This window comes from Drosophila kikkawai, chromosome 2R (genome assembly GCF_030179895.1).
Source record: "Drosophila kikkawai strain 14028-0561.14 chromosome 2R, DkikHiC1v2, whole genome shotgun sequence".
Taxonomy (NCBI): domain Eukaryota; kingdom Metazoa; phylum Arthropoda; class Insecta; order Diptera; family Drosophilidae; genus Drosophila; species Drosophila kikkawai.
The window spans coordinates 2247705-2270546 of NC_091729.1; the positions used below are offsets into that span (position 1 = coordinate 2247705).

At 43.4% G+C, this 22842-nt stretch overlaps 1 protein-coding gene across 21 annotated transcripts in view; it reads right to left on the reverse strand.

Annotated features, from left to right (window-relative positions):
• LOC108081755 (transcriptional regulator ATRX homolog) overlaps positions 1 to 22842 on the reverse strand; it is a 596348-nt gene that overhangs the window by 440497 nt on the left and 133009 nt on the right. For 14 of the 21 annotated variants that reach the window (XR_011444416.1, XR_011444415.1, XR_011444417.1 and 11 more), the window contains one exon: positions 19707 to 19882. The exons of 6 other annotated variants lie outside the window; for them this stretch is intronic. Coding sequence is in view for 10 of the 15 variants with exons in the window: in XM_070283631.1 (XP_070139732.1) it covers positions 19707 to 19882 (176 nt within the window). In the remaining 5 variants the exon portion in view is untranslated. Of the gene's footprint in view, positions 1 to 19249; positions 19350 to 19408; positions 19628 to 19706; positions 19883 to 22842 lie in introns of those variants that run through there. One more of the 21 variants, XR_011444419.1, reaches the window with a different exon arrangement.

Consider the following 22842-nt stretch of genomic DNA (forward strand, 5'->3'; position numbering starts at 1 on the left):
CCCCAGTATACTAGATCATGCAGACCTAGAAGATATATGGATAGAAGAGCCCACAGAAACCCCCATCAAAGACTTATTGTCCGTTGCTTCCGTTAAGATATTACAATCCGTTAACCTTTTGCATTTTGTTATTAAATTCCCTATTATAAAATCGTCATGCGTTAAAATCACAATCTTAGATTTAACCAACAACACCGTTTGTAATGAGCCACTAGACGCCGTCAAATGCCTGCCCGAATTTTCGGGGGCCCAGGAAACATACGTCTCCTGGCGGCAGGCGGTGGTAGGAGCATACTATATTTTTAGGAAATTCGAGGGAACGCCATTATCAGGCGGTCATTATAATTAGGAGAAAAATAAGGGGATCAGCCGATTCCGTGCTATCTTCATTTGGCACAGTGCTTAACTTCGACGCGATTATAGATCGACTTCACGTATAGTGACAAGCGGACAATGCATGTCATAGGAGACGGGTACCCTTAGACAATGGAATCTCTCGCTTCTACAGTATTATGACGAGGTTGAAAGGAAGCTCACCCTCCTTACCAACAAGGTGACCATGTCATACGAAGCCACGGCTGCACAAGTTTTATGCGAAAAATTCCGGGATGACGCCCTTCCCGTATTTATCTCTGGATTAAGACGCAGTCTCACTGATGTCCTCTTCGCGGCTAAGCCCAAGGACATGCCAACAGCACTTGCATTGGCTCAAGAGGTGGAGGCGAACCATGATAGGTACACCTTTGCATCATCATTTGCCAAAAGCCAGGAAGATAAAGAGAAAAAGCAATTTCCGAAGGCACAGGAGCGTCATCAAGCCGCCCCTCATGCCAATTCCCAACCTAGTGGCGGTAAAAATCCCCACTATTCCAAACAACACAAAGTTCAAGTACACTCTGCTCCGCACAGTGATAGGCTTCATAGAAATACGCCCGAACCCATGGATATTGACCCGTCGCTGTCCAAAATGCTTAGGCAATCGCAGGCCCCGGCATACCAAAATAGGAAGCCGACCGCGTCTGACCGATCCGGCCCACCAAAAAGGCAGCGAGTAAACCACATTGCGCAAAGCGCCGATACTACGGCTGACACCTACACCACCGCAGCTTCCAGCGCGGCAGTAGAAATAGAGGAAGACGCCATCTGCGGTATGACTCGAATGCGATTAATTTTTTAGGCGAAAATCCCTGCTACCCGTCATCAGACGAAGAGTAGCAGGGATCGATTTGAGGCTTCTCATAGACACGGGCGCGGCCAAGAATTTCATCCGACCGTACGAAGGATTGAAAGGCGTCCGCCCAGTAGAATCTCCTTTCAAAATTCATTCTATTCATGGTGTCACCACCATCACAAAAAAATGCTTCATGTCCATTTTCAATTTGAAGGCTACGTTCTTTATCTTACCGGATCTTTCCTCCTTCGATGCTATTATCGGCCTCGACCTGTTAAAACAGGCGGGGGCATCGCTTTGTCTAGCTTCCGGCCACCTTAAATGGGGCACTGAGGAAGAAAAAATTGACTTCCATACATGCCCTGAGGTAAATTTTACCGAGGTGGACTGCTCTGACGCACCACCTCTGGTCAGGAAAGCTTTTCTAAAAATGCTCAGCAACAGGCAGAAAGCCTTCGCTGACCCCAACGAGGCATTACCTTACAACACGTCGGTGGTAGCCACCATCAGAACTGTTGATGAGGAGCCCATCTATGCCAAACTTTACCCATATCCAATGGGAGCAGCCGATTTCGTCAATAACGAGATTCAAGATCTGCTAAGTAACGGCATCATACAAAAGTCGAAGTCCCCCTACAATAACCCAATATGGGTAGTAGACAAGAAGGGCTGGAAAACGAAAAATGCGGTTGGTATTGGACTTTCGTAAATTAAACGAGAGGACGATACCCGATCGCTATCCAATGCCGAACATATCTAGATACTTAGTAACCTAGGCAAGGCCAGGTACTTCACTACGCTAGACTTAAAGTCTGGCTACCACCAAATTATACTAGCAGAGCGCGACCGCGGAAAACTTCCTTTTCCGTTAACGGAGGGAAATATGAATTTCGCCGGCTGCCATTTGGATTGAAGAATGCTGCCAGCATCTTCCAGAGAACAATAGATGACATTCTGCGAGAGCAGATCGGCAAGTTCTGCTACGTTTATGTGGATGACGTCATCGTTTTTTCAGAAGACGAAAACGCCCACATCCAGCACGTAGATTGGGTTCTTAAGAACCTACACGATGCTAACATGAGGGTTTCAACACAGAAGTCTAAATTTTTCAAAAAAAGCGTTAGCTTTCTCGGGTTTATTGTCACCAACAACGGTGCCACTACTGACCCGGATAAAATTAAGGCTATTCAGGAATTCCCTGAGCCTATTTGAAGTCAGGTCGTTCTTAGGCTTGGCCAGCTACTACCGATGCTTCCTAAAAGGATTTTGCGTCAGTAGCTAGCTGTGTCTGACATTCTTAAAGGGGATAACGGAAGTGTCAGTAGGCACAAATCCAAGAACATCCCGGTACAATTTGATGAGCAACAACGGTTCGTTTTTCAAAAATTGCGTAACATTCTGGCTTCCGAGGATGTCATCCTCAGATACCCAGACTATAAAAAGGCATTCGATCTAACGACGGATGCCTCAGCATACGGCATTGGCGCAGTGCTATCCCAAGAGGGACGACCTATCACTATGATCTCGAGGACCCTTAAGGACAGAGAAGTTAATTACGCTACCAACGAAAGGGAGCTATTAGCCATAGTTTGGGCACTGGCCGAGTTGCGCCACTATTTGTACGCAGTCAAAGATATAAACATCTTTACTGATCACCAGCCATTGACCTTTGCAGTGTCGGAATCCAATCCGAACGCAAAAATCAAAAGGTGGAAAGCTCGCATCGACGAGTCCGGTGCTAAAATTTTTTACAAGCCCGGCAAAGATAATCTCGTCGCAGATGCCCTCTCCAGACAGCAACTTAACGTTGTGGAGGAGAAAGAAGCTTATTCGTGTGCGGCCACTATTCACAGTGAAGTGTCGCTAACGCACACAATTGAAACTACGGACAAGCCTGTGACGGTTTGGTCATTCCGGTGGCTCAAGGATGGCCAGGGTTCGTCTCAGAAATTTATTTGTTGTCTGAGGTGGTTGCTGAAAGAGAGGCCGACCCGGTCCCAGAGTAGAACGCCGAGAAATATGCCGTAACTATAAGTATCTTTATTGCCTCCAACATTACAAGTGTTAAAAAGATTGGGTTTAGTCTGCTGCCGCGGGTAGTCGCTCTGGAACGCCGCACTTCAGGGTCAGGTACATCCTTCCCGCTCGGGTCGACAGTGTCGGTGAAACGCCGATGCGCAGATGCTCCTCAGATCTCCTAGAGTGAAAATAACTGGTGGAAGCCCTCAGGTCTGCCAGTTAGTGGAATAACTTGTTAGCGGAGACCCTGAGATCTTCCAGTTAGTGAGCAGATTTGTGGAGTCCCTAAGGTCTGCCAATCTTTAGAAGTTTGTAGAGGCCCTAAGGTCTTCTAAGATAAGAAGTTTGTAGAGGCCCTAAGGTCTTCTAAGATGAGAAGTTTGTAGAGGCCCTAAGGTCTTCTAAGTTGGTAGGGGCCCTAAGGTCTTCTAAAAGAGAGAAGTTGTTAGAAGCCCTAAGGTCTTCTAAGATTGAGAAGTTTGTAGAGGCCCTAAGGTCTTCTAAGTTTGAGAAGTGGTTAGAGGCCCTAAGGTCTTCTAAAAGAGAGAAGTTTTTAGAGGCCCTAAGGTCTTCTAAGTTTGAGACGTGCACGGAGGCCCTAAGGTCTACCGAGATATATAGACTTATATGGAGGCCCTTAGGTCTTCCAATATTGAGACGTGCACGAAGGCCCTAAGGTCTACCGAGATATATAGAGACTTATATGGAGGCCCTTAGGTCTTCCAATATTGAGACGTGCACGGAGGCCCTAAGGTCTACCGAGATATATAGAGACTTATAGGGAGGCCCTTAGGTCTTCCAATATTGAGACGTACAGAGAGGCCCTAAGGTCTTCCACAAGTTATAGACGTAAGATATGGTCGGGGTCCGACTATGGGTTACCGCTTACCAATATACCTTACTTAACCGTGCTCCTTGGGTGACTCCTTGCTGCTGGCTTCCCCTTAGCTCCTGGTTGAGGACTTGGCCGATCGCTGACCGAAAACTCAATCCCTCCCAAGGGCTGGAGCTCGCCTTATATAGGGCTCCGGTGCGGCCGAGTGTGACCGACGCGCCCGGAGAAATTTGCCATTAAGAGTGTGGCCAGATCCTCATTTGGGCCAGTGTGACCCTTTGCGCCTAATCATGGCGCGCGCGCGCATTTAATTCAAATCTATTCCATATTCATAGTTTTCTATTGTATAATCCATTATCATCCTTATTTTATATTTTATATATATATTTGAGCGCGTCTGCGCGTCACACTCCCCTCTCGCTTCGGAGGCGGTGTGATACCGCACCGTAATCATTTTCCTCTGTCGAATACGCTTCTCCAGGATCCGGTGGTGCCCTCCGATTGTACCATCTGCCCTTGTATATTCCATTTGCCTCTCGGTTCATCTTCTTGAGTAAGTCCCGCGCCGTATGACCTTAGTTCTCCTGATGAATTTATCCGTTGCCATTTCCTCTTGCCCCTTTCCGTTGTCTGTATCGCCGTGCCCTCGTTGCCTGGGGTTGCTCGTTGCAGTTTTGCCCCTGCCTCTACTTCTGCCATCATCTGCTCCTTTATGTCTTGCCCTTCATGCTCCACTCCGTAACTTTCCTGCTCTCGCCGTCTTTTTCGCTCCTGTTCCTCCGCCCATATCGCAACCTCCTCTGATTGGTCCATGATTCCCGTGCCCATACCATCTTGATTGACCTCCATTTCGGCTTCCTCTGGTTGTTCTGTGTCCCCTTGCCCATCGGTTGACCGCATATACAACTCGCTCTTTCGAATTCCGAGTGTGTTATACGGGTTTTGAATCTCCTGGCCTGTCTGCTCTGGTGTAATCGTCGCAGTTCCACAGCACTCCTTATATCCCTCGCTGATCTCCAAGGTGAGTCTTTGCTGTGCCTGGTCGAAAACCGATTCCGATTCTATTATCTCGACTATTTCCGCCAGTTTGAGGAATTCGCGAAGTGTCTTAAAATCCTATCTTCTCGCATAAAACTTTATCTCGCTTTTACAATTTACGTAGATACGGTCCAGTTTTTCCTCCTCTGTCAAATCTGCAAATCTCATCATTTGCCTTAAGCTCATTGTGTATTCCCTCGCCGACTCCCACTCTTCTTGCTTACGCTGCGCAATTTTCTCCCTCCATTGCTCCTTGTACCTTCGTGGTAAGAAGTAATCAACTAGCTCTGATGTCAGCTTTGCCCTACTGTCTGTTTTGACAGCAAGCAGATCCACCAGTCGATTGCTGCGTCTTCCAAAATGAATGGCATCGTTTGCACCAATTGATCGTGCTGGATGCCGTATCCCGTCGCCCAATCCTCCATTTTCTTAATGAACTCCAGTGGATTAGTCATCCCATCGTACCGGATTCCCCAGCTTCGTATCCGGTCCAGGATCTCGACGTCTATCTTTCGCTCCATCTTCAGATCTGTCTGCTCTGATCTCGACTCAATGCAACAATCTTGTCTTGAGCCTTTACGTGTAGGTGCGTTCTTCGACCCTAAATATACTTAGGTCGACATAACTCTACCGGTCTGTCGGTCTATCTCTTGCAACCACTCAATCTGTTCGGGCGCCACTGTGACGGTTTGGTCATTCCGGTGGCTCAAGGATGGCCAGGGTTCGTCTCAGAAATTTATTTGTTGTCTGAGGTGGTTGCTGAAAGAGAGGCCGACCCGGTCCCAGAGTAGAACGCCGAGAAATATGCCGTAACTATAAGTATCTGTTTATTGCCTCCAACATTACAAGTGTTAAAAAGATTGGGGTTAGTCTGCTGCCGCAGGTAGTCGCTCTGGAACGCCGCACTTCAGGGTCAGGTACATCCTTCCCGCTCGGGTCGACAGTGTCGGTGAAACGCCGATGCGCAGATGCTCCTCAGATCTCCTAGAGTGAGAATAACTGGTGGAGGCCCTCAGGTCTGCCAGTTAGTGGAATAACTTGTTAGCGGAGACCCTGAGATCTTCCAGTTAGCGAGCAGATTTGTGGAGTCCCTAAGGTCTGCCAATCTTTAGAATTTTGTAGAGGCCCTAAGGTCTTCTAAGATGGAGAAGTTTGTAGAGGCCCTAAGGTCTTTTAATATGAGAAGTTTGTAGAGGCCCTAAGGTCTTCTAAGATGGAGAAGTTGTGACGCGCAGACGCGCACAAAGATACCTATATATAAAATATAAAATAAGGATGATAATGGATTATACAATAGAAAACTATGAAATGAAATATGGAATAAATTTGAATTAAATACGTGCGCGCGCCATGATCGGGCGCAAAGGGTCACACTACCCAAATGAGGATCTGGCCACACTCTTAATATCAAATTTCTCCGGGCGCGTCGGTCACACTCGGCCGCACCGGAGCCCTATAAGAAGACCTTAGGGCCTCTACAAACTTCTCAATCTTAGAAGACCTTAGGGCCTCTACCAACTTACCAACTCCTTCCTGCTGGCTTCCCCTTAGCTCCTGGTTGAGGACTTGGCCGATCGCTGGCCGAAAACTCAATCCCTCCCAAGGGCTGGAGCTCGCCTTATATAGGGCTCCGGTGCGGCCGAGTGTGACCGACGCGCCCGGAGAAATTTGCCATTAAGAGTGTGGCCAGATCCTCATTTGGGCCAGTGTGACCCTTTGCGCCTAATCATGGCGCGCGCGCGCATTTAATTCAAATCTATTCCATATTCATAGTTTTCTATTGTATAATCCATTATCATCCTTATTTTATATTTTATATATATATTTGTGCGCGTCTGCGCGTCACACTCCCCCTTGCTTCGGAGGCGGTGTGATACCGCACCGTAATCATTTTCCTCTGTCGAATACGCTTCTCCAGGATCCGGTGGTGCCTTCCGATTGTACCATCAGCCCTTGTATCTTCCACTTTTCTCTCGGTTCATCTTCTTGAGCAAGTCCCGCGCCGTATGACCTTAGTTCTCCTGATGAATTTATCCGTTGCCATTTCCTCTTGCCCCTTTCCGTTGTCTGGATCGCCGTGCCATCGTTATCTGGGGTTGCTCGTTGCAGTTTTGCCTCTGCCTCTACTTCTGCCATCATCTGCTCCTTTATGTCTTGCCCTTCCTGCTCCACTCCGTAACTTTCCTGCTCTCGCCGTCTTTTTCGCTCCAGTTCCTCTGCCCACATCGCAACCTCCTTTGATTGGTCCATGATTCCCGTGTCCATACCGTCTTGATCGACCTCCCTTTCTGCTTCCTCTGGTTGTTCTGTGTCTCCTTGCCCATCGTTTGACCGCATATACAACTCGCTCTTTCGACTTCCGAGTGTGTTATACGGGTCTTGAATCTCCTGGCCTGTCTGCTCTGGTGTAATCGTCGCAGTTCCACAGCACTCCTTGTATCCCTCGCTGATCTCCGGGATGAGTCTTTGCTGTGCCTGTTCGAAAACCGATTCCGATTCGATTATCTCGACTATTTGCGCCAGTTTGAGGAATTCGAGAAGTGTCTTAAATTCCGATCTTCTCGTATACAACTTTATCTCGCTTTTACAATTTACGTAGATACGGTCCAATTTTTCCTCCTCCGTCAAATCTGCAAATCTCATCATTTGCCTTAAGCTCATTGCGTATTCCCTCGCCGACTCCCACTCTTCTTGCTTACGCTGCGCAATTTTCTCCCTCAATTGCTCCTTGTACCTTCGTGGTAAGAAGTAATCAACTAGTTCTGATGTCAGCTTTGCCCAACTGTCTTTTTTGACAGGGATGCAGATCCACCAGTCGATTGCTGCGTCTTCCAAAATGAATGGCATCGTTTGCACCAATTGATCGTGCTGGATGCCGTATCCCGTCGCCCAATCCTCTATTTTCTTAATGAACTCCAGTGGATTAGTCATCCCATCGTACCGGATTCCCCAGCTTCGTATCCGGTCCAAGATCTCGACGTCTATCTTTCGCTCCATCTTCAGATCTGTCTGCTCTGATCTCGACTCAATGCAACAATCTTGTCTTGAGCCTTTACGTGTAGGTGCGTTCTTCGACCCTAAATATACCTAGGTCGACATAACTTTCAAAACCAGATAACTCTGGAGGAAGCACGCTTTCCGTCCAAGCGCAGCTTCGTACTCTTCGGAAACGAGAGACGGCACGACATCAACTTCGTATGCAAGGAGTCGTTGCTGGAAGAACTCGCAGACATTATTGTCCCTAAAGGCGTAAACGCCATTCATTGCGATTTGCACACGCTTGCGATGATACAGGATGAATTGGTTCGGGAATTCCCAGCCACCAGATCGGCCCAGGAAAATGTTAAGCAAGTACTCTCAGAGTACTACTTTCCAAAAATGACTAAGTTGGCGAACGAAATCGTCATCAACTGCAGGACATGCGCTAAGGCAAAGTATGACAAACACCCAAAGAAACAAGAACTCGGCGAAACGCCAGTCCCGTCGCGGGTAGGAGAAATGCTACATATAGACATTTTCTTCACAGATAAGAAATACTTCCTTACGTGCATTGACAAATTTTCAAAGTTTGCCATGGTCCAGCCAATTCCCTCTAGAACCATAGAGGATCTTAAGCCGGCCCTATTGCAACTCTTGAACATTTTCCCCAAAGCTAAAGTCATCTATTGCGACAATGAGCCATCATTGAACTCGCACACTATTTTGACCATGCTGGAAAACCACTTCGGCGTTAGCATCTCGAATGCTCCGCCCCTCCACAGGGTCTCAAACGGAAAAGTGGAACGTTTCCACAGCACTTTAGTAGAGCTTGCCAGATGCCTTAAAATCGACAAAGGCATTAGCGACACCGTTGAGCTAATCTTCCTGGCCACTGCCAGATACAACAAATCTATCCATTCGGTCATCGACAAGAGGCCAGCACAATCAAGTGACCCACAGTACGAAATACAGGATAAGATAAAGCAGGCCCAAGACAAGCTTAGAGCCAGGGAAAACTCTTCCCGGCAAAATAGGGTGTTTAAGGTTGGAGACAAAGTCCTAGTTAAATCCAACAGGAGACTAGGCAACAAGCTTTCACCGTTATGCGGAGAGCAAACGGTGGAAGCGGACATGGGGACCAAAGTCCTCATCAAGGGGAGGGTGGTCCACAAGGACAACCTTAGGTAGGCGAAGCATTACCATATTGTCGTTCGTCTTATAATTTTTTATTATTTTTTCTATCTTTACACCTAGCCACTTGGCATAAGTTTTTTTCTATATTTTTGCACCCCTATCCGCTTGGTATAAGTTTTGGTTATAATTATGATTTATTCTTTACGCTTTGGTGGTGGGCTACCCCGTTTTAATCAAACACTACAATACATCCAATATTACAGGTTCGCATTCATATCCCTGTTAGTCCTGCTTACCCTAACATCGGGGCACGTCACCGACTACTCGCAGGCCAAGTATATTCCCATCATTGATGGTAGAATTCTAGTTTGGGAAGAATTCGCGTTCGTCACACACTCGGCGAATCTCTCGGAGTATAGGCGCGTGGTGGAAGAGACGGGTGGCATGATCAGCATGTTTCCCCAGTCACATATGCAGAAACTTTTGAGTGTCGATGTAGCTCATCTGCGTGACCTGCTCGATTCGTTGAGCATCCATCATAGAGTAGCTAGGAGCTTAGATTTCCTAGGGGCAGCATTAAAGGTTGTGGCGGGAACGCCAGATGCAGAGGATTTTGAAAAAGTTAAACTTAATGAAGTTCAATTAATAAATGCAAACAATAGGCAGATAAATATAAATAATAAAGTACAAGATCAGATTAATAATATTACTAACACCGTCATCCAAATTCTGAGGTCGGCCAAGGGAGCCCAAATCGACTCGGAGCATCTTTATGAGATGCTATTATCCCGAAATAGAATGATTAGTATGGAGCTGCAGAACTTATTACTAGCAATAGCTCTTGCTAAAGCCAACATCGTTAGCCCCAGTATACTAGATCATGCAGACCTAGAAGATATATGGATAGAAGAGCCCACAGAAACCCCCATCAAAGACTTATTGTCCGTTGCTTCCGTTAAGATATTACAATCCGTTAACCCTTTGCATTTTGTTATTAAATTCCCTATTATAAAATCGTCATGCGTTAAAATCACAATCTTAGATTTAACCAACAACACCGTTTGTAATGAGCCACTAGACGCCGTCAAATGCCTGCCCGAATTTTCGGGGGCCCAGGAAACATACGTCTCCTGGCGGCAGGCGGTGGTAGGAGCATACTATATTTTTAGGAAATTCGAGGGAACGCCATTATCAGGCGGTCATTATAATTAGGAGAAAAATAAGGGGATCAGCCGATTCCGTGCTATCTTCATTTGGCACAGTGCTTAACTTCGACGCGATTATAGATCGACTTCACGTATAGTGACAAGCGGACAATGCATGTCATAGGAGATGGGTACCCTTAGACAATGGAATCTCTCGCTTCTACAGTATTATGACGAGGTTGAAAGGAAGCTCACCCTCCTTACCAACAAGGTGACCATGTCATACGAAGCCACGGCTGCACAAGTTTTATGCGAAAAATTCCGGGATGACGCCCTTCGCGTATTTATCTCTGGATTAAGACGCAGTCTCACTGAAGTCCTCTTCGCGGCTATGCCCAAGGACATGCCAACAGCACTTGCATTGGCTCAAGAGGTGGAGGCGAACCATGATAGGTACACCTTTGCATCATCATTTGCCAAAAGCCAGGAAGATAAAGAGAAAAAGCAATTTCCGAAGGCACAGGAGCGTCATCAAGCCGCCCCTCATGCCAATTCCCAACCTAGTGGCGGTAAAAATCCCCACTATTCCAAACAACACAAAGTTCAAGTACACTCTGCTCCGCACAGTGATAGGCTTCATAGAAATACGCCCGAACCCATGGATATTGACCCGTCGCTGTCCAAAATGCTTAGGCCATCGCAGGCCCCGGCATACCAAAATAGGAAGCCGACCGCGTCTGACCGATCCGGCCCACCAAAAAGGCAGCGAGTAAACCACATTGCGCAAAGCGCCGATACTACGGCTGACACCTACACCACCGCAGCTTCCAGCGCGGCAGTAGAAATAGAGGAAGACGCCATCTGCGGTATGACTCGGATGCGATTAATTTTTTAGGCGAAAATCCCTGCTACCCGTCATCAGACGAAGAGTAGCAGGGATCGATTTGAGGCTCCTCATAGACACGGGCGCGGCCAAGAATTTCATCCGACCGTACGAAGGATTGAAAGGCGTCCGCCCAGTAGAATCTCCTTTCAAAATTCATTCTATTCATGGTGTCACCACCATCACAAAAAAATGCTTCATGTCCATTTTCAATTTGAAGGCTACGTTCTTTATCTTACCGGATCTTTCCTCCTTCGATGCTATTATCGGCCTCGACCTGTTCCGGCCACCTTAAATGGGGCACTGAAGAAGAAAAAATTGACTTCCATACATGCCCTGAGGTAAATTTTACCGAGGTGGACTGCTCTGACGCACCACCTCTGGTCAGGAAAGCTTTTCTAAAAATGCTCAGCAACAGGCAGAAAGCCTTCGCTGACCCCAACGAGGCATTACCTTACAACACGTCGGTGGTAGCCACCATCAGAACTGTTGATGAGGAGCCCATCTATGCCAAACTTTACCCATATCCAATGGGAGCAGCCGATTTCGTCAATAACGAGATTCAAGATCTGCTAAGTAACGGCATCATACAAAAGTCGAAGTCCCCCTACAATAACCCAATATGGGTAGTAGACAAGAAGGGCACCGACAAGGCTGGAAAACGAAAAATGCGGTTGGTATTGGACTTTCGTAAATTAAACGAGAGGACGATACCCGATCGCTATCCAATGCCGAACATATCTAGATACTTAGTAACCTAGGCAAGGCCAGGTACTTCACTACGCTAGACTTAAAGTCTGGCTACCACCAAATTATACTAGCAGAGCGCGACCGCGGAAAACTTCCTTTTCCGTTAACGGAGGGAAATATGAATTTCGCCGGCTGCCATTTGGATTGAAGAATGCTGCCAGCATCTTCCAGAGAACAATAGATGACATTCTGCGAGAGCAGATCGGCAAATTCTGCTACGTTTATGTGGATGACGTCATCGTTTTTTCAGAAGACGAAAACGCCCACATCCAGCACGTAGATTGGGTTCTTAAGAACCTACACGATGCTAATATGAGGGTTTCAACACAGAAGTCTAAATTTTTCAAAAAAAGCGTTAGCTTTCTCGGGTTTATTGTCACCAACAACGGTGCCACTACTGACCCGGATAAAATTAAGGCTATTCAGGAATTCCCTGAGCCTATTTGAAGTCAGGTCGTTCTTAGGCTTGGCCAGCTACTACCGATGCTTCCTAAAAGGATTTTGCGTCAGTAGCTAGACCTGTGTCTGACATTCTTAAAGGGGATAACGGAAGTGTCAGTAGGCACAAATCCAAGAACATCCCGGTACAATTTGATGAGCAACAACGGTTCGTTTTTCAAAAATTGCGTAACATTCTGGCTTCCGAGGATGTCATCCTCAGATACCCAGACTATAAAAAGGCATTCGATCTAACGACGGATGCCTCAGCATACGGCATTGGCGCAGTGCTATCCCAAGAGGGACGACCTATCACTATGATCTCGAGGACCCTTAAGGACAGAGAAGTTAATTACGCTACCAACGAAAGGGAGCTATTAGCCATAGTTTGGGCACTGGCCGAGTTGCGCCACTATTTGTACGCAGTCAAAGATATAAACATCTTTACTGATCACCAGCTATTGACCTTTGCAGTGTCGGAATCCAATCCGAACGCAAAAATCAAAAGGTGGAAAGCTCGCATCGACGAGTCCGGTGCTAAAATTTTTTACAAGCCCGGCAAAGATAATCTCGTCGCAGATGCCCTCTCCAGACAGCAACTTAACGTTGTGGAGGAGGAAGAAGCTTATTCGTGTGGCGCCACTATTCACAGTGAAGTGTCGCTAACGCACACAATTGAAACTACGGACAAGCCTCTTAATTGCTTTCAAAACCAGATAACTCTGGAGGAAGCACGCTTTCCGTCCAAGCGCAGCTTCGTACTCTTCGGAAACGAGAGACGGCACGACATCAACTTCGTATGCAAGGAGTCGTTGCTAGAAGAACTCGCAGACATTATTGTCCCTAAAGGCGTAAACGCCATTCATTGCGATTTGCACACGCTAGCGATGATACAGGATGAATTGGTTCGGGAATTCCCAGCCACCAGATCGGCCCAGGAAAATGTTAAGCAAGTACTCTCAGAGTACTACTTTCCAAAAATGACTAAGTTGGCGAACGAAATCGTCATCAACTGCAGGACATGCGCTAAGGCAAAGTATGACAAACACCCAAAGAAACAAGAACTCGGCGAAACGCCAGTCCCGTCGCGGGTAGGAGAAATGCTACATATAGACATTTTCTTCACAGATAAGAAATACTTCCTTACGTGCATTGACAAATTTTCAAAGTTTGCCATGGTCCAGCCAATTCCCTCTAGAACCATAGAGGATCTTAAGCCGGCCCTATTGCAACTCTTAAACATTTTCCCCAAAGCTAAAGTCATCTATTGCGACAATGAGCCATCATTGAACTCGCACACTATTTTGACCATGCTGGAAAACCACTTCGGCGTTAGCATCTCGAATGCTCCGCCCCTCCACAGGGTCTCAAACGGACAAGGGGAACGTTTCCACAGCATTTTAGTAGAGCTTGCCAGATGCCTTAAAATCGACAAAGGCATTAGCGACACCGTTGAGCTAATCTTCCTGGCCACTGCCAGATACAACAAATCTATCCATTCGGTCATCGACAACAGGCCAGCCGATGTGGTTGTAGCACAATCAAGTGACCCACAGTACGAAATACAGGATAAGATAAAGCAGGCCCAAGACAAGCTTAGAGCCAGGGAAAACTCTTCCCGGCAAAATAGGGTGTTTAAGGTTGGAGACAAAGTCCTAGTTAAATCCAACAGGAGACTAGGCAACAAGCTTTCACCGTTATGCGGAGAGCAAACGGTGGAAGCGGACATGGGGACCAAAGTCCTCATCAAGGGGAGGGTGGTCCACAAGGACAACCTTAGGTAGGCGATGCATTACCATATTGTCGTTCGTCTTATAATTTTTTATTATTTTTTCTATCTTTACACCTAGCCACTTGGTATAAGTTTTGGTTATAATTATGATTTATTCTTTACGCTTTGGTGGTGGGCTACCCCGTTTTAATCAAACACTACAATACATCCAATATTACAGGATCGCATTCATATCCCTGTTAGTCCTGCTTACCCTAACATCGGGGCACGTCACCGACTACTCGCAGGCCAAGTATATTCCCATCATTGATGGTAGAATTCTAGTTTGGGAAGAATTCGCGTTCGTCACACACTCGGCGAATCTCTCGGAGTATAGGCGCGTGGTGGAAGAGACGGGTGGCATGATCAGCATGTTTCCCCAGTCACATATGCAGAAACTTTTGAGTGTCGATGTAGCTCATCTGCGTGACCTGCTCGATTCGTTGAGCATCCATCATAGAGTAGCTAGGAGCTTAGATTTCCTAGGGGCAGCATTAAAGGTTGTGGCGGGAACGCCAGATGCAGAGGATTTTGAAAAAGTTAAACTTAATGAAGTTCAATTAATAAATGCAAACAATAGGCAGATAAATATAAATAATAAAGTACAAGATCAGATTAATAATATTACTAACACCGTCATCCAAATTCTGAGGTCGGCCAAGGGAGCCCAAATCGACTCGGAGCATCTTTATGAGATGCTATTATCCCGAAATAGAATGATTAGTATGGAGCTGCAGAACTTATTACTAGCAATAGCTCTTGCTAAAGCCAACATCGTTAGCCCCAGTATACTAGATCATGCAGACCTAGAAGATATATGGATAGAAGAGCTCACAGAAACCCCCATCAAAGACTTATTGTCCGTTGCTTCCGTTAAGATATTACAATCCGTTAACCTTTTGCATTTTGTTATTAAATTCCCTATTATAAAATCGTCATGCGTTAAAATCACAATCTTTCCCGTGTCCCATCGTGACACAATGCTCAGGCTGGAGGACAGAAACATAGCCGATTGCAACGGAGAAATCCACACGGTCAACAATTGCTCCACAACACCTGGGGCCACGTTTTGCCAGCTGGCGCTAAGAAGGTCGTGCGCACAAGAGCTCCATGCTGGGGGCATAGCGCACTGTGACATCCAGCACAGCGATCTACACCCAGTCACTCGCGTAGATGAAGGCATCATAATTGTAAATGATCGTCCGGCACGTATAAGTGTGGTTAATGGCACCTACATCCATATACGAGGCACGCATCTCATTACATTCACCGAGAGTGCCACTGTAAATGAAACCCGTTATGTCAACTACGACAACGCCCAGAAAAGGGTCCCAGGAGTAGCCAGCTCGCCCTCCTTGAATATTACGATGGAGCACAACATCCTCAGTCTTCCTTACCTTCACCGCTTGAGTGAGCGTAACCTGGAGCATATTAAGAGATTCGGGGAGAATATCAACGACTATCGTTCACATCAGATAGTACTAGTGGCAGGAGCCATATGCTGCGCGTTGATCTGCGTCGGCTTGACCTATCGGCGAGTCATCCAGGCCAGGAGATCTGCGGCCCAGATAACAGAGATGATTGCCCAAATAGGGTCGGCCGAGGGCGGCCTTGTTCCTGAGGGGGGAGTAGTTAACTAACTCAGCCGGGCAACGGCAATGACCGTCCGCCCGAAAGCTCGCTCCGGCCAAACTGCTGACACAGCGTCTGGCCGGAAGCTCATGCATAGCCGGCAAGCACTACCCATTGGAGTGGCCGCTATGATATTCACTTTTGTTAGCTTTTAAGTTCAGTTCTGATTTTATATGCATACAATAAAGAGCTGCTGCTCGATTTATCATGCTCCGACTACCGTCGTTAAAGATTTATCATTTGAAAACTTTCTGAGTCTCTAGGCCAGTAGTTAAAGAAGGGTAGTCCCCCATCCACCGTAATCTTCATAACTTGTTTGGGAGATTCATCAGCCAACCGGCTAGTGACCATCGCAGCGGACACGTCCCCTGCGCCCTGTGGATCATCTGCCGTAACTTACCTTGGAGAAGCCTTAGGCCAACCGGCCTACAACAGAGCGGCGAATATTATCACCCGCTCCCGATTTATATCTGCAACTGCGAGAAGTCTTAGGCCAACCGGCCTGCAACAGAGCGGCGAATATTATCACCCGCTCCCGATCTATATCTGCAACTGCGAGGGACCGTCTGAGGAATCTCTATTGCCGCCGGCAATACACAGTTGAGAAATAATATTTACCAATTTATAGATACAAACCAAAACTATTTACAGTAAGATATATATGTATATATAGAAAAATGTGAGTCTTCACAGTGTAAAATATCTGTTTCTCAGGAAATATATATCTATATACATATATAAAAATGAAACCCGTTTCCCGTTGAGAACAGAAGTCGTCCGATTTTCATAATATTAAAAATGAAATCCTTAAATAATAGAAAATGCTCATGCCTTAAATAGTTTCAAATACGGCGAAAATTAGAAAAGTTCAAATTATTTAGAGCGAAATTCTATACTATGGTCATGTATCGAAGTTGATAAAAATTAATTGAAAAACGGAAAAGTTATAATTTTTTCTACAACTTTTTCTGTCGGCCCGTTCCGACCTGTATACTATAGAAATAGAAAAAATACAATTACAAAGTTTCATTCAGATAACTTCAAAACAGATGTGGATTGATCGACTCGGCTGTTAATGCTCATGAAGAATATGTATACCTTATAAACTTGGAAATGACTCCTGAACTGCGTCGCAAACGTCCGAAATAAAAAATTATAATAGCCTCAATTTGCCTCGGTATAAAGCCCTTCATACAACTTTAATTAATCTATGTCATTTTTCTTTAACTTTAAACCGAAATTCGACAAGTTTGATCGCTCTAGCTCTTTTTGTCTTCAATACCTGTAGTTTTACATGGAATGATAGACGGAGGGACAAACATGGCTTAATCGACTTGGGTGGTGATGCTGATCAAAAATATTTATGCTTTTTGGGGTCTCCCTTTGCCTGTTGCAACAAAGCTACAATTTAATACTCTATTAATACCGGGTAGAAGGTATGTCAATAAATTTTGAAATTCGATAAATATAATAATACTAATAAGCCCGGCGAACTCCGTTCCGCCACCTTCGGCAAATTATCCGTTTCATTGAAGTGCTCTTTGGTAAACTACATTTTTTGTGATGTGTTGTGGTAAGATGTGTATTAGTGGAATTATCTAGGGACCAAATAGCCCCTGGGAATGGTAAAATCACCAAGAACTACTAACTAAGTGGTTCCTATCCGAAAGTCTTTTAGAGACCAAATGAATAGCGGAAAGATGGTTTCAATAAATAGAACATTTCGACAATGGGAAATGTAATAAAAATGGTACTACCTTCACGCAAAGGACTTCAACATCATTACTCTCCTCGACAGTTATTAATTCGGACGTGAGAATGGAGTTGACCGCTATAAGGACACCCCCCCCCCCCCACACACACACACAGCCAACTTCGGAAGTTGGTTAGTTTTTTGGGAATTAATTGCAAACGTAGAAGGCGCAGTGCTCAAATCGAGCCTAGGAAAAGTAGTTCCTACTGTCTACTTTTTCTCTTTCTTTGCTTCGAATTCTTGACAGTCACATGCTTTGGCCAGGTTTGGGCAGAGCATAGTTTGTCGAAGAATTCCTCAGGAACATTTATTTTGAAAGATGAAATGTTCCTATCATGAGCAAATTAAAAATTTTCCACCTTAATTTTTTCTTTTTTGGCTATTATTTTGCTTTGGATAAAAGCTATAACATCTTCCGATGTTTGGTCAGGGGGAAGCGCGAAACAACTAACTGTCTCGTTGGTAGTATTGCCATAAGGGGTTTTGGCAAGGCAGGCTGATTATCCGCCTTACCAATTTCGGCCGGTAATCCGGAAAGGGAACTGGACTGGGGCTCTGAGAGGAATCCGCCTAGATGCTACACACCAGTTGAGGTTTTTCAGGAGCCTTATTTAATAGCTTAAGGCTATTAAATTGAGTGTCTAGCGCCAAGAGCATATCTTGAGTCAATAACAGCTCTTTAAAGCCGCTCAAGCAAATAAGTATAACCGTTTCTAGCTGTTGCGACAGCGCAAACAACAACAAACGGAGAAGACACAAATGAAAATACAAGAAAATGTAAAGCAACCGCAGCATCCAAAACTAAAATGTAATTAAATTAAATTAAACAACACAAATAGAATAGTGAACAGGAACTATTAAAAACACCAAATATGAAATGTTAAAAAACCCCGGTGGTTTTTAAGGCAAATTCGGAAGAAAATATTACGTCCGTTCACTTTAAAGGAAGAATAAGAACCTTCGCACATGTTCACCTACTGGGGTACTATCCGCTCTTATAACAAATTTGTGCGTATCCTATGACATTCGTTCCAATGCTGTGTTGAACATATTAACTACAGCATTATTAGCGTGATAAAATGCTTGCAACTGTTCAATAATTCGTCTCTTTAACTGTTGTGTTCCCTGAATATTGCACCGCACATTCAGCTGATCCACCATGGACGAAATAAAATATATTTGCAGAAATCATCCGGTGTTGGCACTATTGAAGCACGCAAATGATATATTAGTCGTTGTATCTGTAATTGTTCATCATCATTTGTTGAAGAATCGTGTGATGTGTGGTGTATATGTAGTTTTTATGTGTTGCAATTCATTGTGATTGGTTATGTCTGTTGTATCTTTTGCAAGTCGGCATGAAGCCACCTTCTCGAATGATATTAGCTCCTAAGGAAGTCATGCGTATGTTTTGAAGTAAATGGCTGGAGTCTGAATCACTTCCATCGAACAATGGTTTCAGTGACTGTGGTGGTTTAAGTAATGGTTTCAGTTTGATTTTACCACTTGCGCAGCACAATCCAGCTGTTTTTTTTTTAACTTTATGCAATATATGCAATATGGGCATATAGTCGTCATATGTCCAATATCTAAATTTTCATCATCACTGTACTTCGCAGTGGGATAATATAGGAAAGCCAAACGATTGTATGATGATATTTGTGTGCTTACGCGTTGTCTTAATCGGTTATATTCCCTTACTATATTTTGTCTTTCATCGCATAATTCTTGTACACTTGTTGCTGGTTGCGTGCCTTGAGCGGCTGCCGATGTTCGAACGTCGTGCTCTGGGCATTTTGGACTATAGACAGAGCGGTTAATTTAACCTCAAATCCACATAATTTACACAGTTCAACTTACCACCTTAAAGACAAATGCTGGTTTCCAATTGAAATGTTATGAAACGAAACTTATATTGAACAGAATTTCGGTTTGTCACATGAAATAAACTGAGCAATGAATAGTGGAATGATACCATATGTATCAGAGATGGCGCTGTATGCGAAAAATGATTTTCCCGCTTTTCTGTTGAAATTTTTCCTGAATTTTCTTTGCTGCAAAACTCACGAAGCCCGTAACCTTTCCAACGAATGCAATAGGATCAGGAAGGAAAACCCGACTTATTTGTATATAATAGATTGAACTATAAATGCGTTACCTGAACAAATTTGGATAGTTTTTTGTGAAGCACATACGATCGTTGTTTCATAATTGTAATATCTTTTTTACTTGAGTCTTTATGCTGACCGTTTTTTATAGGATTTGCGTATAAATTAGCAAACTCTCGTTCTGTTCCAAGATACAATGGTTTTATAAAGTTCACCATGCTGTAGTCTGTAAAAATATAAGAGTATTATTAGTTTGTTAATTCCATTGACGTTAATTCAGCCATAACATTTACTCGATCTCTTATGGCAGATTGATAAAAAAAAACAGTCATTTGATTTTGTTAAAACTAAATGCATGCCTCTTTTGTATGTTTTTATAATTTATTTGAATTTATTGTTATAGTAATTATATAAAAATAAGAAAAAACAAGAAAGGAAGCTAACTTCGCCATGCCGAAGTTTGTATACCCTTGCAGATTGGTTTTGATATTTACATTATAAATTATAATGCTGAAAACACACACAAAACAGAGTTTCATTACAATTTATACCAAAATTCTGAAATAATAAAATAAACCTATATCTTAGAGTAGATGAAAATACATTGAAAAACAACGAAGTTATAATTTTTTTCGTATTAATTTCCCGATCGTTCGTATGGCAGCTATGAGATATAGTCGTCCGATTAACACAGAAAATCTGAAATACTATAAAATGGCCATTTCTCATTTTTTTTCTAAAAATTTATCGAACATTTGTATGGCAGCTATATGATATAGTCGTCCGATCCTGCCCGTTCCGACATATATAGCAGTGAGAGTATATAGAAGACTAAATGCAAAGTTTCATTCAGATAGCTTTAAAACTGAGGGACTAGTTTGCGTAGAAACGGACAGACGGGCAGACGGACGGACAGACGGACGGACAGACAGACATGGCTAGATCAACTCGGCTGTTGATGCTGATCAAGAATATATATACTTTATAGGGTCGGAAAGGTCTCCTTCACTGCGTTGCAAACTTCTGAATAAAATTATAATACCCTGCAAGGGTATAAAAAAGGAAGCTAACTTCGGCACACCGAAGTTTGTATGTCCTTGGAATCGGAAATTAAAATAAGTTGAAAAACAAAAAAGTTATCATTTCTTTTAATTTTCCGATCGACCCGATGGCCGCTATATTGAGAAGGAAAACCGTAGAAGCATATTTCAAAACAATCTGACCGTCATTTACAATCTGACGAATGAAGTGGTATCTTATCTCTACATTAGGGATGTCGGAAATATATCAATATATAGATATTTTTTCTCTTAAAAAAAATATTATCATCGCGATATTTTTTGGGCAAAAATAGGCGATAATGATATTTTTTTGAGATGATATTTCCGATTTTTTTTTTATATTTGGTCACTCTTATGCCCGAAATTGAAAACGACGCGAATAAAATGAGTGCGGCAAAAGATTTTTATTCCGATGTAAATGCAAGATCTGAAAAACACGCACAAACTTGCATACATACATGTGTAAACAAACATACACTGTAAATTTCGCGGGAAAGAACGCACACACACAGAAATTTATGTACATCCTAGCTAATACATATGTGACAACTTAATTTTTGTTATGACAGACAAGCATGTAACCGAACAAGTTTTTCTTAAATCATTAAAAACAGATTTGTATTAAATAAAACCACTCAATGGTCTATACCAGCGATGGGCACGAGATCTAACGGTTTGAGCAGCAGCTCGCTCAAAAAAAAAAACAACAACAACCCCCAGCGTTGCGAACCGTCGCACAGTAGCGCCTCTCGAACAATTAGCGTTGCAAAAATCGAAAAAGTCATGTTCGCAAAAACGATTATAACCATACTTATTCGACAGGAAATTTAACAAGGATTCAGAATCTGCAATAAAATCAATTTTAAGATTTTTTTTTGTAGAAGTTATGAGCATTTAAAGTTGAACTTTGTTTCGTTTTTTGCATCATACAAAAAAATGTGTAAATTGGTCGACTTTCAGGTAATATTACAAAAAAACCATAAAACCAATGGTCATGGTTTTTACTTTAAATGATAGATACATTCATAAACTATTAAAGAACCTAAAAAAACGACACTTTGATTTGGGCTTCTACAGGTAAATCGCTACCTGCCAGGTTTCCATTTTTTTCACCTTTTTCTGCCTAAAGTAGTCTATATCTTCTGACGCCAATGAAAGCCACTGACTACACTATGTCTACAAGTTACGTGGATCTTTCCTGAACCAGAATTAACTTTCATCGGCTGCGTCGAGCTGCGTCTGCGGAAATGCAACACAAAAAACCAAAACAACTCAGGGTAAAATATACCAAAATACCGACACAATTTTATACATTTCAAGAAATATACTAACTGTAGCGCGTGGCGGTTACACTTCGAATTAAAAAAAAATTTTTGTTTTTCAAATTATTTTTATTTGAGCAAGTACATAAAAATAAACATAAAAAATTAAATAAAAATGTTTGTTTAAAAATTGTTTTCATTGAAAAAAAATTATTTTTTCACTTTGATACCCTTTAAAAAGGCGTATTTGTGGGCGTGGTACTTTATGCAGTATATATATATATTTTACAACAATTACCTGTCCAATGCCGTTTAAATTATTCGATTATCTTATTTGGTTCAAAAGATATGATTTTTGCAACGCTAATGCCCATATGATACACTAATGCAGTTTTCATTAATTAGCTACTTCATTAGAACCTTGAAAGAGACCACTATATGTGTAATTTTGTGTAATTTGGCTTGAATTTTGCTTGGATTATTTTGGTAATACGACTACGGTCACATCGTCCGTAAAAGGTAAACATAAAAACGGCCGCCATTCGCGGCGTATTACTATGAATTTCTGAATTCCTCGTCGAAGTATTCTTGCATAAATAAATGCAGAATCCTTTAAATTTATGTTTTTAACCTATAATGCTTAAAATTTTTTTAATTATTACCAAAAAAAAATTTTTAAATTAAATTCACAGCGCAAGAACCTTGCCACCGCAAAACATATTATTTTTCCTAATTTTCTAATATTTTTTCAGTTAAAAAAACCAGCGAAATTATATAAAAATAAATATCTCATTGTGAGACCATACTGTCAATGAGCTGGCTAATACATTTTTCAATTACAATTTTCTTCATTAAACCCGTAT